The 18,322-nt window shown below is 37.0% G+C and overlaps 1 protein-coding gene across 5 annotated transcripts in view; it reads left to right on the forward strand.

The window, feature by feature from the left end:
• Nucleotides 1-18,322, forward strand: part of LOC138173633 (echinoderm microtubule-associated protein-like 1) — a 316,387-nt gene that overhangs the window by 280,173 nt on the left and 17,892 nt on the right. For all 5 annotated transcript variants that reach the window (XM_069103676.1, XM_069103678.1, XM_069103677.1 and 2 more), the window contains 2 exons: nucleotides 4,361-4,428; nucleotides 9,357-9,445. In XM_069103676.1, coding sequence (XP_068959777.1) covers nucleotides 4,361-4,428; nucleotides 9,357-9,445 — 157 coding nt within the window. The remainder of the gene's footprint in view (nucleotides 1-4,360; nucleotides 4,429-9,356; nucleotides 9,446-18,322) is intronic.

An 18,322-nucleotide genomic window follows, 5' to 3' on the forward strand; every position in this document is an offset into this window, starting at 1 on the left:
TATATATATATATATATATATATATTTTTTTTTTTTTTTTCCAAGAAGTCTATGAACTTTAGTGGGGAAAAAAGACTAAAATGTATCTTTATTTTCACAGACTTCTAACTGAAATGCATCTTTCAATTATGAACATAGGCAACAAATCACAGTAATAATTAGCAGTACTTATGACTTTGTCACCATTGGAAATCAGATATTTTCATATCACATAACATATGTGACAGATATCATGAAATATTTAAATTCATTAAAACTTCAAAATTGCTATAGTTCTTATACTCATACTAGGTACCAAGTTATTGTAATCTTCCTACCGTGTTTCCCCGATAATAAGACCTATCCCAAAAATAAGCCCTCCCCTTACTGTGTAAGATTCCTCTAAAATAAGCCCTCCCCTGAAAATAAGCCCTATTGAGATTGCTACTGTATTGAAGGTGATCCCCTGTGCTACACGCTACATTACGGTACCCTCTGTATGCACCATCCCCCACCCCCCTGAAACGCATGCCACGCTCTGAGCTGCATCCAGTCAGAGCTGCAGCAGTGAGCGCATCATCCTGTTCTTTCCCAGCGATTTGCTTATTGAATAAAGGTACATTTTTTTGTTCACATTTACCTATTTATTAAAATTGCTGTCAATGTTCATTAAAATAAGCCCTCCCCTGAAAATAAGCCCTCTGGTGTTTTTCTGTCCAAAAAAAAAAATAAGACAGTGTCTTATTATCGGGGAAACACGGTATCTACAGACTGTATTTCAATATAATCAGTATCTTTTGTAATCCTTTCTGTTTTGTTTTATGTAATTAAAATATATTTGGAGAAGGATTCACAGATTTCATCACACTGCAAATGTCCATGACAAACTGTCCATGATACAAAAAAGGTAAAGAACCTCTGCTCTCTATTATTCAGAGATGGAGGGTGGTGTCAGCCTGGTTGAACAAATGACACCCTGCTTGAGCCACTAGCCCTTGGTCTCAGTTTCTCTCAGAAGCATGCTTCTCATGACCTTTCTAAGAAGCAACAATATCAGCACTGACCACCAGATGGTAGTCAGCTTACAAGAACTTCAGGTGTTTGCCACTGTAACCAAGCCCACATTTCATAAAATTGTTAAGCTATTTAGATTAACCTCCAAAATTAATCTCGGGTCACATTGTATATCATCCAAATTTTTTCTGACATGAACAGTTATAAACCAATGTATTTCTGGACTCAAAAAGAATTCTATGACAAAAATTATCAGTGTAGGGGATCAAATGGAATATTGTTCAAAATATGAAATCTACTGTCTCTATATAGCTCATGAACCCCCTTTGCCTGGGCTCCCCTCTCTCTTATCATAGTACCCTGAATTCAGAGACTTAATTAGTTAATCTACATTTATTAAGCACCTACTGTGCTCCAAGAACTGGGCTAAACAAAGGGGAAACAAAGGGAAAAATGAAGTATTCCCTGCCTCCAAGGAGCTTTTAGTCTGTCAAGGAAGACAATATGTATATAAATAAGTATTAATAAAATATATACAACACAAATTTATGGTAATTAGTAGGGAGAAGACATTAGTAGGTGTGAGAATCAGGAAAGGTTTCATGTAAAAGATGACATTTGAGTTGAGTTATGAAGGAAACAAGGGATGCTAAGAGGCAAAAGTGAGTAGGGAATTTATTCTCACATGGGAACCAACAAGTGTGAAGAGACAAAGACATTAAGGTCAGTCTGACTGTATTGTAGAGTATGGAAAGAGGAGTAATGTTAGGCTGGGAAGACAGGTTAGGGCCAGATTATGAAAGATATTCTAGCTAAATAGAAGTGTTTATATTTACTCCTACCGGCAATAGAAAACTATTGAAGTTTATCGAGTAGAGGAGTGAAATGGCTAGACTTGTACTTTTGGAAAATAACTTTAGGAGGTGGGGAACCAAGATGGCAGAGTAAAGGAAGGGGTTCACCAGTGCTCTCTCAAATCCCACTCCAAATAATTTTAAAATATTGCCTCAAAACAAATTCTGAAATGGCGAAATAGAAGGATGGGGTGAAAAATTTTTTTAGCCAAAGACAATTTAGAAGGTTGGCAGGACAAGCTTGTCTCACTGGGGTGAGAGTGGAGCACAATCCAGTGCAGGTCACACCCCAGCAAGCCAGCAGCAGCCTTGGTGGTACCTGAATCAGAAGCAATGGCTTCCAGAGCACTCAGCCCACAGATGGTAAGAGGATTAAACAGCTGGTCATAAGGAGATCACAGGGGACCCTTTGCTGGCTGGCACTAAGTGCAGGACTCTGTTGCATTACCGCTATGTGGCTCTGGGGCACAGTCCCAAGGCAAGGAGGAGCACTAGCACTAGCAGCGACATTGGTCACAGTTCCAAGGCAAAAAAGAATGCTTTTGGTCACAGACCAGAGCACAGACCAGGAAAGCAGTGGCCACACTTCTTCTTAGAGCATACAGTCCGCAAGAACCAACTCTGAAAACAGAAGCATAAAAAAAAAAAAAACCTGAAACTTTGAACAGTACCCCTTCCACCAAAGGAGCCTTTAACATAAAGCTAAATGGCAAGAAATAGGCTGGAAAATGAGCAAACAGCAACAAAAAAGAATATGACCATATGAAATTACTATGGTGACAGGAAAAGTCAAAACACAACCTTGGAAGACAACAAAATCAAAATAGCCACATGCAAAGCCTCACAGAAAAATGTGAATAAGTCTCAGACCCAAAAAAAGTTTCATGGAAGGGCAAAAAAAAAAAAAAAGATTAAAAGAAAAAGAGGTAGAGGAAAAATTAGGGAAAGAAATGAGAGTGATGCCAGAAAATCATGAAAAAAAAAAGAATCAACAGTTTGGTAAAGGAGGCACAAAAAATAATACTAATGGAAATAATTCCATAAAAAACAGAATAGGTCAAATGGTAAAAGAGGTACCAAAATCCCCTGAAGAAAAGAATTCTTTAAAAAGTAGAATTGGACAAATGAAAAAGGAAGTACAAAAGCTCAATGACAAAAATAATTCCTTAAAAATTAGAATTGGGCAACTAGAAGCTAATTACTCCATGAGACATCAAGAAACAGTGAAACAAGGGGGCGGCCAGGTAGCACAGCAAGTAAGAGCACCGGCTCCAGTGTTGAGAAGACCTGGAGATCGAATCCCAGGCTCAGACACTTAGCACCCACCCAGAAACACCTGGCCGTGTAACCTTGAGCAAGTTACTTAACCCGATTGCTTAAAAAAAAAAAAAAAGTAACTATTGAAAAACAAGCTTCCCACCCCAGGCTCCAGGAAGATCTTTAAATTTGCATTTCCGTTACAGAAGGCATATTAGAAATGGATGTAGAGAACTGGGAGTCATGTGCATAGTGATGGTAATTGAACTCATGTGAGCTAATAAAAACACCAAGAGAGAATGTAGGTAGAGGAGAAGAGAGCCCAGGACAGAACTGTGGGGTATATACCCAGTACATGTGATGTTAATAGGCGGTGTTCTTTTGATGAATCGGCAAAGGAGACTTAACATAGTGTAATTGAATAGTTTATCTTAAATAAGATAAACTGGTAGTCTTCCTATATGAGACACCATCTTTACCTTTCTCTCAAACCTTTTACTTGTCCTGGATAAGAACCTCTCTTTCAACACTGCTTTTCATTCATCTTACTTTCCTGTTTCCAAGGTTTCATGGCAGTACTGGTTATGTCTCTCTGCTTCCACTTGTGATTCTGGTCAGCCATTCAATCCCATCATTTTCATGACCTCTAAAAAGTTCCAAAACATGGGCAGTGAAGATGCCTCAATGCACACATCTTGGCCTACCCTATTCTATCATGCAACTTCAGACCCCAGAGTACACCGAGGGCAGGACAGTTTCCATTGCCTACTCTCTGCTTTAGAGAAAATCATAATAGTCTAATTTCTGGTGCATCTCACAAAATCTGTTATGTATCCCTCTGTGGAATCTTTCTGGAACCTGGAATCTCTACAGAAACAATAAAAGCAAAAAGAAAATATTGGTTATCGTCACATTAAAACTAAATCTATCTCTTAGCACCTGTACCCATTGCTCCTAGTACCACCACTAAGACCCAGAGATGGAATTTTGGTTTTCCAAGATCACACATAGTCATCACTGCCAGAGCCAGAACTAGAAACCAGGTCTACTAACTCCTACTCAGGAGCTTCTTCCACTATACCCCCATTGTTTCTTCCTCAAGTATGGCATCAATCTAAATGAGTAAGAAAAAATTTCCTGTTTAAAAGCATTATATTATGGCATCATCTTACTAAGGCAATAAACACTTGTTTTTATTTGTTTAATGTGAATAAATTCTCTGGATGTTAATTTATACTTGCTTTGAAATATTTTAGGATCCAGCACAGTCTTCTGGTTTTCATCCTTCAGGATCTGTCATTGCAATTGGAACTCTAACTGGAAGGTAAGACTAAGTGCATTTCTCTGTGTTTCAGTAACACTGAAAACTAGACTTCTTTCAGAAACATAGCCAGTTGAACACTTCATTGCATTTCTTAGTCTCTTGGCTTTACCAAGAACCAGGTACAAACTCACAAGCAAAACTCAGCATTCATAATTAATTTTTTTCTTCGTGCCTTCTTATAAATAATATTTTCTCTACATAGTCCTTATTATTCTTTGTTATCATAAGAAGGGGTTGCTAAGTTTTCAAACAAAACATGTTTTGTACTTATTTTCCTGCTAAAATGTAACATTTGGGATTTGTCTTTTTTTTTTAAAGCAATTGGGGTTAAGTAACTTGCTCAAGGTTACATGGCCAGTTATTTCTGGGTGTGGTGCTAAGTATCTGAGCCCAGATTTGATCCCAGGTCATCCCGACTCTAGGGCCACTGCTCTTACTCACTGCACCACCTGGCCGCCCCTAAGCAATTGGGGTTAAGTAACTTGTTCACGGTTACACGACCAGGTGTTTCTGGGTGGGTGCTAAGTGTCTGAGCCCAGATTCGATCCCAGGTTATCCCGACTCTGGGGCCAGTGCTCTTACTCACTGTGCTATCTGGCCGCCCCTGGGATTTGTCTTTATGAAGTCCAAAAAATGATGGAGAAATATTGACCAATTTACCAGATATTAAGGAGCATTGTCTTAACAATGGAGCCTGTGGAATTATGCCGAAAGGGCTATAAATAATTTCATATCGGGGCGGCCAGGTGGCTCAGCGAGTAAGAGCACCGGTTCCAGTGTTGGGACGACCTGGAGATCGAATCCCGGGCTCACACACTCAGCACCACACCCAGAAGTAACTGGCCGTGTAACCTTGAGCAAGTTACTTAACCCCAATTGCTTAAAAAAAAAAAAAAAAAAGAAAAGAAAAAAAAATAATTTCATATCCTTTGACCCAGCAATACCACTCCTAGGATTATGTCCCAAAGAAGTGGGAAGAAGACCCATATGTACAAAAATCTTTATAGCAGCTCTTTTTGTGGTGGCAAAGAATTGGAAATTAAGGAGGTGCCCATCAATTGGGGAATGGCTGAACAAGTTGTGGTATATGCATGTTATGGAATACTATTGTGCTATAAGAAACGACCAGCAGATGGACTTCATATTTACCTGGAGAGGCTTATACGAACTGATGCTGAGTGAGAAGAGTAGAACCAGGAGAAATGTGTACACAATTGCAGACACAACGTATGTGTGATGACCAACTTTGATAGACTGGACTCTTCTCAGCAATGCAGTGATATAAGTCAATCCCAAAAGACTCATGATGGAGAGAAAGATGTGCATCCAGAGAAAGAACTAGAAAGAACTGAGTTTATATCCAGATAGAAGCAAAATACCTGATCTTTTTCCTTTTCTTGTTTGGTTTTATGTCCTCTTTACCATTTTTCATTCCATCTGATACAATCCATCTTTATAACCTGACTAATGTATAATGTGAAAGTAAAACAAAAAAAGAATGGAGCCTAAAAAGTTCAACAAAATGTTTTATGATACTTCTTATTACATGCCTATGATTCAAACCAGGTTTTACCCTGACTTTGGGCATGCCTCCTAATAGCTTTAAGTGGACTATATATAATAATGTATAGAGATGACAAATGAGGGAACTGAGGCCTAGCATTGAATACAGAAGACTTAAGTTCCCTTAAACCTATACATACCCTTTCAAATTGCCCCTTTGGTTCCTAGCCTTTGCATTGGTTTAGGGACATAATGGGTGACAATAGATTAGTATTTTAAATGGTTATGGTCAGCTTCACTCTTTCCATTCAAGTTTTTTAAATTCTGAAAGTTAGAGAGTTTGCTAAAGGTTGGATGGTTACTATAGATAAACAGTGTCAAAAACAATAGCTCGTAGGATTTGGAGTTGAACAGGAACTTAGAGATTATCTATTTCAACAGCCCCTGCATTTTACAGATGGGGAAACTGATATCTCAAGAGTAGAAGTGAATTAATCCCACTCAATTTTATCGTATCTTTGAGTTTGCAGAATTTTCCTTTAAATGAAAAGAAGAATTGACTAAATTATCCTTCCCATTTTAATTCCTGCATTTGGCAACAAATGCCTTTCTAAATGACACTGTTTATCACCATCTCTTCCTGGATACTCTCTCCTTTCTAGTTTTTGCTAACACTGTTCTCTCCTGATTCTCTTCCTACGTGTGTGAACACTTTTTCCCTGTCTCCTTGGTTGAATTTTCATCCTGGTCATACCCACAATGGATATACCCATAAAGGTTTGTCCTGACCTGTCTTCACTTTTCCCTCTATATTATCTCACGGTGATCTCATCAGCTCCTATTGGTTCAATTATCTCTAAACAGATGATTCTCTCATTAGAATGTTAACCCTTTGAGTTTAGTGATCATGGTTTGGCCTTTATTTGTATCCCTAATGCTTAACACCATGCCTGACAAATAATAATGACATAATAAATGTTTGGTGACTGACTACATTAGCAGCCATACTAGGAAAACTCTGGGTGGGAGGGGGCAGGTGGAAATGTACAAAATTTTTGTCTCCACATGAGATTATAAAGATTTTGTATAGTCATCTAAGACCTTGGGAAGGTGGGGGTGTGGGGGTGGGCAATGCAGGCTGTTGCAAACTTCTAGGTCTTCATCCATCAAAATTATGTTTATCAATGTAGGGCTAAGAGGCAATCTAGAACAATTAGAGGCAATCTAAATCAATGACCTCATTTTACAAATGAGGATACTTTGGCCCAGGGAAATCAGATGACTTACTCAAAATTCACTGGGGGCAGGGACAACAGTTCACCAAAAATGACTTCTCCTTATTTTCTTGTTTTGTACAATGAAGTTCTCATAGGTGATATGTACTAGTAAATTTTTGCTTGCTTCCCACTGAGTTTACACAATTAATCCTTAGATAAGCAAGATATTATCCATTATCTCTCCTTTTGGAATCTTTCAGCATTGTAATTAATTGAAGTAGCTCCTCAAGGAAGGAGAAAATGAAGGGCAAGTGATCCTGACTCATACTTGTGGCTAACTTTAGGCCTCTCCCAATGACAATAAAGTCCTTAATTAAACTCTGAAAATACTCCTGGAATCTAAGAGTTCATCTCTGACATAGTTGTCCACTGGCTTACAACAAGGCTCATGATAAAACAAAGAAGAGAGATACCACTATGTTTATTCCTGACCTGAGTTTCTGATTTGACGTTTAACTGTCAGTGGTTCTTGGGGCAGCTAGGTGGTGCAGTGAATAGAGCACTGACCCTGGAGTCAGGAGGACTTGAGTTCAAATTCGACCTCAGACACTTAACACTTACTAGCCTTGTGACCTTGGGCAAATCACTTAACCCTAATTGCCCTGCCTTCCCCACTCCAAAATAGCAAAAAATAAAAATTTAAAAATTTTTTTAAATAAAAAAATAAAACAATGGTTCTCAAACCAATTGGTCTCAACACTCCTTTACTCTTAAAAATTATTGAGAACTTTCTGCTCTCAAAAGTATTGAGAACCCCAAAGAACTTTTGTTTATGTGGGTTATATATATATTGGTACTTACTATATTGGAAATGAAAACTAATAATTTCAAGCATATTTACTTATTAATTCATTAAAATGACAAATCCATTACATGTTAATATAACATTCTTATAAAAAATAACTCTTTTCAAAAACAAAAACATAATGAAAAGAAAGACATTGTTTTACATATTTTTGCAAATGTCTTTTTTGTTCAACTTAATAAAAGATAATTAGGTTTTCATATCTGCTTCTATATTCAGTCTGTTGTTGATATGTTTTGGTTGAAGTATATGAAGAAAATTCAGCCTCACACTGATATGTGATTGGAAAAGGGAGAGGTATTTTAGTAAGCAAATAACATCTTAGTACTATTATAAAATTAGTATTGAACCAGAGGGACCCCTGAAAAGGGTCTTAGAGACCATATTTTGACAACAGATAGTGAAGCATGCTATGAGTGCAAGGAACAATTCACACAGGGACTTTCCTTTAGTATTTCATATATTGAGATGTTTTGCATCTATGGGAAGTGCAGGAGGTAAAATTACCCAGAGCTAGAATAATCCCCTAAACAGGAAGTGACTTGCTCAACAGCTAAGATTTGAACCAGAATTCAAAGTTTTCTGACTTCAAATATAGTGCTCTTTCTAGTGAAAAGCAGAAAGGAGACCTGAGAGTCTAGTCTTTATTTAAGGAGAGAGATAGGGAACCACTCTAGTTGTGAAGTCCTCAACTAATGACCTTAGTTTCTCTACCTTTAAAAAGAGGGGATTCAAATAGATGATCAGTTAGGTTCCTTGAATCTCTGACATTTCATGTTTCTATAATTAGCACAGTAAGAATGTTTTGTAGACTTAACTTGAATAATTTCCAAATTTTAAAAACCCTTAAACTACATGACTTCTTTATACTTTTGAGCTGAGTATATTAAATTACTTTGAAATTCTGTGTAGTATGAAAATTTTTATTGGATTTTAACCTATAAAAATATTTAATTTGTCCCAAATTGGTACATATTTCCCAATCCCCTTCATGCCAGAAACACAATGGCAATTCTCATTTCCCTTGTATGATTTATTCTTAGAGAAATGTATTTCCATCTCATATGTTGAGTGTAAAAGATAATTTTATTGCATAAGAAAATAAACCCTATTTTAGGTTGTAATACAAAAAACAGAAAAATAATATGGTATTAGTAACCAAGTAGTTTCATATTGTTAGAAAATGTGTACATACAAAGGCTGCTTGAAATAGAGACTTAGAGATCCTTCTCTTTTACAGCGGACTCAGTTATTATTGTGACTCAGTGATTAAGCAAAATAAACCTACTTTAAACTCTTTCTTATGCAAGAACTTAACACATTTTTCTTCTGTTTTCTAACAGGTGGTTTGTGTTTGACACAGAAACAAAAGATTTAGTCACAGTGCACACAGATGGAAATGAACAGCTGTCTGTAATGCGTTACTCGCCAGGTTGGAAAAGAATACACTGTTAAAACTTGAGCTTATTGAAATCTATGTGGAATTGCTTCCTTTTAAACTTAAAAGACCTATCAAGGTCAAATTTAAATGATGCTTGCACTTTTTTGGGGTCCTGTTAGACTCTTCTCATTCCTCTAGCCCTTCTCTCTTACTTAGTTCTGAATAAACTATATGTAGATCAAGACTTTTCAGCAGGAATTTGACGGGTCCTTTATTTTTTTAAATTCCCTGGTTTTATATACCAATCATGTATATAAACCTTCCCTGTAACAAAGAAGAACATTCAAGTACCTATTCATTCACATAGTAATTCTCTCTAACTGTATATACAACATTCTAAACAAATAATCCCTCACCTCTATACTGAGAGGAAGCATATTTATCAACTCTTCTTTGGGACCAAGATTAGTTACTGTATTGAATCTGAAACCACAGCTACCTTTTACTCTTGTTTTCATTAACACTGCTGTAGTCACTGTGTATAGTTCCTCTAATTCCGCTTTCTTCACAATTTATCACTTCCAAGAAGTTTTCCCATGTTTCTATAAATTGTTCGTAGTCATCATCTCTTACAAAGCAATAATATTTCATTCTATCCATACACTACAATTTGTTACATTCCCCAGTGATGGGCAACCACTTTATTTCCCTTTTTTTGCTATCATAAAAAAATACTGTTATGAATAACTTGATAAATTGAAACTCATGATTATTTTAATTTTTGCTGTTGTTGAGCCATGTCTGACTCTTCCTGGTGCCATGGACCATAGCACACCAGGTCCTTCTATCCTCCACTATCTTTTAAAGTTCTATTCTGGCCATCAAATTATCTTTGAAGAATCTCAAAGTAGAAAGAAAAAATATTTGGATTCAGAAGACGAGTTCTATATTAAAAATTCCATATTACTGATAAAACAGTAATACAGTCTATGCTCCAACCACTAATTAAGAGTAAAGGAGTGTTGAGACCAAATGGTTTGAGAACCATTGTTTTATTTTTTTATTTTAAAAAATTTTTTAATTTTTATTTTTTGCTATTTTGGAGTGGGGATTTGGGGTTAAGTGATTTGCCCAAGGTCACATGGCTAGTAAGTGTTAAGTGTCTGAGGTCGGATTTGAACTCAAGTCCTCCTGACTCCAGGGCCAGTGCTTTTTGGAGGGCAATTGGGGTTAAGTAACTTGCCCAAGGTCACATGGCTAGCTTTTTTGTGTTAAGTGTCTGAGATCAGATTTGAACTCTGGTCCTCCTGACTCCAGGGCTGGTGCTCTATTCACTGCACCACCTAGCTGCCCCTCTCCACTATTTCTTGAAATCTATTTAAGTTCATTTTCAGTGTTTCCATAATACTATCTATCCATCTTATCTTTTGCTTTCCCCCTTTCCTTTGCCTTCAGCCTTTCACATCACAGTCTTTTCCAGTAAATCCTGTCTTCTCATTTTGTGGCCAAAATATTTAAGCTTCAGCTCCAGTATTTGATCTTCCAGTGAATAGCCTGAATTAATTTCTTTAAGTATTGACTGATCCGATTTTCTTATTCGAAAGCATTGATTCTGCCACACTCAGCTTTCTTTATAGTCCAACTCTCATAGCCATACATTGCTACTGGGAAAAAAAAATAGCTTTGACTATATGGTTTTGTAGGCAAGGCGATATCTCCGTTTTGTGCTATCCAGATTTGATATAGTTTTCCTTCCAAGGAACAAGCAGCTTTCAGTTTCATAGCTGTAGTCACTATTTGCAGAAGTTTTTGAGTCTAAGAATATAAAATCTCAGCCTGCTTCCATTTCTTCTTCTGTTTTGCCAGGAAGTGATGGGATCAGTTGCCAAGATTTTAGTTTTTTTTTTTTAATTTTAAGCTTCAAGCCAGCTTTAACATTGTTTTACATTTTTCACTTTCTTCCATCAGAGTGGTATTGTCTGCATATCTGAGATTGTTTATATTTCTCCTGACAACCATAATTCCAGTGTTTGATTCATTCAGCCTGGCATTTTGCATGATATATTCTGCATACAAGTTAAATACAATGACAATATACAGCTTTGTTGTTCTCCTTTTTCAATCTTAAACTCATCATTTGTTCCATGTTTGGTTCCAACTGTTGTTTCTTGGCCTGCATATAGTTTCCTCAGGAGACAAGTAAGATGATCTGATACTCCCATCTCCTTGAGGGAATTTTGTTGTGATTCACACATCCAAAGGCTTTGGTGTAGTCAATGAAGCAGAAATAGATGTATTTTTCTAGAACTCCCTTGCTTTCTCCTTAAGCTAAGCAAATGTTGGCAATTTAGTCCCTAAATCTTCTGCCTCTTTGAAAACCAACCTTGAAGAAGAGTTGTTCTTCTGGTAATTCTTGGTTCACATGTTACTGAAGCCTAGAATGCAGAATCTTAAGCACAATTTTGCTGGCATGTAAAAATAAGCACAATTGTTTGAACATTCCTTGGCATTGTCCTCTCTTACAACTGGGACATAAACTGATCTTTTCCAATCCAGTGGCCACTGTTGGATTTTCCAAATTTACTGGCACAATGAGTGCAGCACTTTAACCGTATCATCTTTTAGGGTTTTAAATAGCTTAACTGGAGTTCCATCACCTCCCCGGCTTCATTGTTAGCAATGCTTCCCAATGCCCACTCACCTTGGTCCTCCAGGATATCTGGCTCTAGATTAGTAACCACACTGTTATGATTATCTGTAATGTTAAGATCTTTCTTGTACAGTTCTTTTGTGTATTCACACCACCTCTTTTTATCTCTTCTGCTTATGTTAAATCCCTACCATTTTGTCTTTTATCATGATCATTTTTACACAAAACTTTCCCTTGATATCTCTAATTTTCTTGAAGAGATCTCATGTCTTTCCCATTCTATTGTTTTCTTCTATTTCTTTGCATTGCTTATTTAAGAAAACCTTCCTGTCACTCCTTGCTATTCTCTGAAATTCTGAATTCAGCTGGGTATATATTTCCATTTTTTCTTTCCTTTTCCCTTTCCTTCTTTCCTCAGCTGTTTGTAAAGCCTCATCAGACAGTCATTTTGCCTTCTGGCTCTTCTTTTTTCTTTGGAATGTTTTTTGTTGCTAACTTCTTTACAATCTTGAGAAACTCTGACCATAATTCTTCAGTCAATCTATCTACCAAATCTAATTCCTTAAATCTGTTCATTACCTCCACTTCATATTCATGAGGGATGTTATTTATGGCATACCTGTATGATCTAATGATTTTCCCTACCTTCTTTAATTTAAGTCTGAATTTTGCAATAAGAAGCCATGCTCTGACCCATAGTCAGCTCTAGGTCTTGTTTCAATTGACTGTATAGAACTTCTTCATCTTTGGCTGCAAAGTATATATATATAATTAATCTGATTTCTATATTGACCATCTGTAATGTCTATGTGTAGAATTATCTTTTGGGTTGTTGAAAAAGAGTATTTTCTATAACCAGCAAGTTATCTTGACAAAACTCTGTTCATCTCTGCCCTGCTTCATTTTGTACTCCATGACAAAATTTACCTTTTATTCCAATTGTCTTTTGATTTCCTACTTTAGCATTCCAATCCTTGTGATGAGTATGACATCTTTTTTGGTGTTATTTCTAGAAGATGTTATAGTTCTTGTAGAACTGATCAATTTTGGCCTCTTCAGAATTAGTGGTTGGAGCACAGACTTGTATTACTGTCTTATCAGTAATTTGGAATTTTTTATATAGAACTCAAGGCTTCTGAATCCAAATATTTTTTCTTTCTACTTTGAGATTCTTCAAAGATAATTTAATGGCCAGAATAGAACTTTTTTGTACTCTGGAAAATCTTAATTGCCATTACAAAATAGTGTTTCTCAGTAATTTAAAATGTCCACAATTGGGGTGGGGGGAATGAAGGGGAAATAAGATGGACTGGTTATATAGTTGGAGTATGGCATAACTACTGAATAATCCATGTGCTCCATTAAATTTTAGGATGTTAAGAGAACATAAGTAAGGTCCCCTGTGGCAAACTTTTGAGAGGCCATGAACATAATTAGCACAAAATAGGCAGACATGGAGAGGTTGTATTCCGCATCATTGGAGAGAATGCCCACATCAGTGACATCACAGATATATTTGAATGTGTAATATTCAGGTCAGAGAAGGCAGGTGGCCCTTGGAAACAACCACATGTCTTACCTGCTGTCATTTGCTAATCAAAAATTTCTCTGCTTATGGGGCAGCTAAATGGTGCAGTGGGTAAAGCGCTGGCCCCAGAGTCGGGAGGACCCGAGTTCGGTTCCAGCCTCAGACACTTAACACCCACACAAAAAAACTAGACGTGTAACCTTGGGCAAGTTACTTAACCCCAATTGCCCTACAAAAGGAAAAAAAATTCTCTGATCTTTGGCTAAAGAAATTTTATTTCTTCTGCTAAGGACTTGCCATGCAATGATAATTACAACACTCCTTTCTCTAGCATTTTGGGAAGCACTTTCTTTACAATAAAATTTATGAAGTTGGTTTTTGCAAGTATTATTTTCACCATTTTACAAATAAGGAAACTGCAACTCAAAAAGGTCAGTCAATTTGAATTCAGATCTTCTGAGTCCTAATCTTGTACAAGAGTCTCCAAAGAAAATGTAATGGTCATAGTACTACCATTTGATTTTTTTTTTATTTCATGCCCTCAAATTAGGGCATGAAAGTTATCCCTGAAGTTATCTCTGCTTAGCTAAACCTAAATAAATTTAATACTTGCTACTTGGTTAATCTCGGAGAAGAGTTCAGCTAGTTTAAATGCTATCAGTGGCTCATTTCATAACATGGTTCTACTATGACACATTAATTCATTTCCAACCTCAGTTTAGATTTTCCTATAATTTTTTTCTGTTATTTTGAACCTTTAGATTATTTGAAAAACTTTTTACTCTTCTAAATTGAAAGGAAGCTCAGAGATCACTAAAAACAATCCCATCATTTTATAGATTGGGGAAACAGAAGTCAGAGAAAATAAGCAACTTCTCTTAAGTTACATAGCTAGTAAAGCTAAGAGCTAATATTTGAATCCAGACCCTCTGATTTAAAACTCATTGCCTTTTCTTCTGTCCTACAGTGCCTTGTGGCTCTTCCTTTATGATCTGTTTTCACTAGAATATTCTTATTTATTATTTTCTATGGTAGTAGATTACTCATTGTAAACTTTTTTTTTTCATCTAATACAATAACCTTTTCCTAGAGACCAGAAATTCCTCTTTGGGGAGGGATGTTGCAAGTGTATAAATGTAATATTTTGATAGATACATAGATAAAATGCTATTCCAAGCCTTCCTTCACAGACTCTCCCATAATGTTCCCCAATACTTTCAGCAAATAAGAAGCAATATGGACAGTAAATACACTATCCAGGCATTTCTTAATGCTTTTTACTCTTATCAATCAACAAGTGTTTGTTAATCAGCTACAGTATGTCAGGCACTATACAAGGTTCTGGGCATTAAAAAAAAAGTAAAACAATCACATCCCTTGAGAAGCTTTTTAAACAGTTACTCATAGAGGCCAATATAAAGTAGATACAAGATCGTCAAGGGCGAGACCAAAGCTGAGGGCATGGGGGGGAAAGGAGGAATTCAAAACAGTTACATCTAGAATATGGCACCTGAGCTAACCATGATGGAGAACTAGGGATTCTAAGAAGTGAACATGAGGAAGAAGTGTATACCAGGTGTGGGGACAGCCAGTGCAAAGGTATGGAGTGGGAGGAACTATCATGTGAGGAATAGTAAATTGTTTTGCTTTTGACTGTCAAGGTATGAGAAATGGAGTAATGTGTAATAAGACTGGAAAGGTAGAGTGGAGTAAACCCATAAAGGGCTTTGGAGGTAAAACAAAAGAATTTATATTTGATCCTAGAGATTAAAGGGAACCACTGGAGTTCAAGTAGGTGTGTGACATGGTTATAGAAAATCAGTTTGGGAGAGGGCAGAGTCGAGATGGTAAAGGTAGGGATTTGCCTGACGTCTCCCCCAAACCCCTCCAAATACCTTTTTAAATGACTCTAAAAAAAATTCTAGAGCAGCAGAACTCACAAAAAGACAGAGTGAAACAAATTTCTAGCCCAGGACAACCTGGAAGGTCAACAGAAATGGTCTGTTGCACCAGGCTGAAAGAGGAGCACAGTGCAGCTGCACAGTGAAGGCCAGGTCCCAATGAGCCCAGAGGAGGCTTCAAGGTGGCTGAATCACTGGCATCAGTGGCAGTTTCCAGACTTCTCAGACCACATTCACCAAAGACAATTTAGAAGGTCTGCAGGAAAGGTCTGCCAGACCTGGGTGAGAGGGGAGCACAGGTTGCACCATCACAGACCTGGCCCTAATAGGCTTCTGGAGTGACTGAATCAACAGCAGCAGTGGCTGCTCCTGGAGCTCTCAGCCCACAGACAGTAAGGGGATCGAACAGCTTGTCAGAATCTTGTCAAACAAGATCACGTGAATAAGATTCGCTAGCACCGAGGCAGGACTATGTTACTTGACCCATATTTGGATCTGGGTCACACACCTGGGTGGCTTTCCCGGGGCAAGAAGGAGCACTGGTACAGCAGAGCTTGTGGCAGCAGTGGAGGACAAGGGACACTCCTCACAGTTCCAAGGCAGAAAAGAGTGCTTGTGGTCACTCACAGACCAGAGCACAGGCCAGGATAGGAGGAAACATCTCTCCTCAAATCATACCAGCTTGGAAGAAGTGAAAATTTACAGGGCCTTAGAATTATCTTTTAAAATAGCTGTACAAAACCCCTGAAGCTTAGGAGGGTTCACCCTCCACACTGGAAGTAGAGCCCAACCTAAATAGTTAAATAGTTTAAAAGTCAAGAAATAAACTGGGGAAATGATCAAACAATGGGAAAAAATTGACTATAGAAACTTACTTTGGTGACAAGGAAGATCAAAACACACACTCAAAAGGAGAAAAGGAGAAAACAAAGTCAAAGCTCCTGCATCCAAAACCTCCAAGAAAAATTGGGAAGAAAAATGAGAGAGGTGCAAGAAAATCATGAAAAAAGAATCAACAGCTTGGTAAAAGAGACCCAAAAAAAGTACTGAAGAAAATACCATCTTAAAAAAAAGACTAGACCAAATGGCAAAAAGTCAATGAGAAGAATGCCTTACAAAGAAGAATTGGCCAAATGGAAAAAGAGGTCCAAAAGCTCACTGAAGAAAATAATTCCTTAAAAATTAGAATGGAACAAATGGAAGGTAATGACTCTATAAGAAATCAAGGAATTATAAAACAAAACCAAAAGAATGAAAAATAGAAGACAATGTGAAATACTTTGTTGTAAAAACCACTGACCTAGAAAATAGATCCAGGAGAGATAATTTTAAAATTATTGAACTACCTGAAAGCCATGATCAAAAAAATATACTAGATATCATCTTTAAAGAAATTATCAATGAAAACTGCCCTGATATTCTAGAATTAGAGGGTAAAATAGAAATTGGAAGAATCTACTCATCACCTCCTGAAAAAGTTCCCAAAATGAAAACTGCCAGGAATATTAGCCAAATTTCAGAGTCCCCAGGTCAAGGAGAAAATATTACAAGCATCCAGAAAGAAACAATTCACCTATCATGGAGCCACAGTCAGTATAATAAAAGATTTAGCAGCTCTTATATTAAAGGATCAGAGGGCTTAGAAGATGATATTCCAGAGGGCAAAGGAACTAGGATCACAACCAAGAATCACCTACCCAGAAAAACTGAGTATAATCCATGAAGGGAGAAGATGGACATTCAGTGAGATAGAGAAATTTAATGCATTCTTGAGAAAAGTCCAGAGTTAGATAGAAAATTTGACTTTCAAATATAAGACTTGGGAGAAACATGAAAAGGTAAAGAGGAAAGAGAAATCATAGGGACTTATTAAAGTTAAATTGTTTACATTCCTACATGGAGAGATGATATTTATAACTCATGAGATCTTTTTCATTAACAGGGCAGTTAGAAAGAATATATGGATATAGATATATAGACAGAGGGCAAAGATGTGAATTGAATATGAAGGGATGATATCTAAAAAATAAAATTAAGGGGTGAGAGAGGAATGTACTGGGAGAAAGAAAAGGGGAAATGTTGAATGGGGTGAATTATTTCATATTAAAAGAGGCAAGAAAAAGTTTTTATAGTGGAAGGGAAGAGGGGAGGAGGTGAAAGGGAATGAGTGAACCTTACTCTCATCAGAATTAGCTTAAAGAGGAAATAATATACACACTCAATTGGGTGTAGAAATCCATCTTACCCTACAGGAAAGTAGGGGGTAAAGGGGCAAAATAAGGAGGGGTATGATAGAAGGAAGGGCAAATTGGGGAAGGGGGTAGTCAGAAGCAAAACACTTGAGGAGTAACAGGGTGGAAGGAGAGATAGAATAGAATAAACAGGGGGACAGGATAAGATGGAGATAAATATAGTTAGTCTCTCACGACATGACTGTTATAGAAGTGTTTTGCATGACTACACATGCATAATCTACATTGAATTGCTTGCCTTCTCAATGAAGTATGGTGGGGAGGGAGGAAAGGAGAGAATTTGGAACTCAAAGTTTTAAAAACAAATGTTAAAATTGTTTTTATAAGTAACTGGGGAAAAATAAAATACAAAACAAAATAAAATACCTTTTAGAAAAAAATTGAATAAAAGCAAAAATTATCTGGGAAAAAATAAAATCATTTTGGCAGCTGTGTAGAGGATACATTGTAGTAGAAAAAGACTTGAGGCAAGGAGATCAATTTGGAGACTATCAGTAATCCAGATGAGAGGTGATAAGACCTGAAATAGGGTAGTGGATATGTGAGTAAAAAGTAGGGAGCAGTACAAGAGATGTTGTAGAGGAAGCAACCACCAGA

Source organism: Petaurus breviceps, unplaced genomic scaffold (assembly GCF_028583685.1).
Source record: "Petaurus breviceps papuanus isolate PSGF00001 unplaced genomic scaffold, PetGlider_PUasm1.0 63, whole genome shotgun sequence".
Classification (NCBI taxonomy): Eukaryota; Metazoa; Chordata; class Mammalia; order Diprotodontia; family Petauridae; genus Petaurus; species Petaurus breviceps.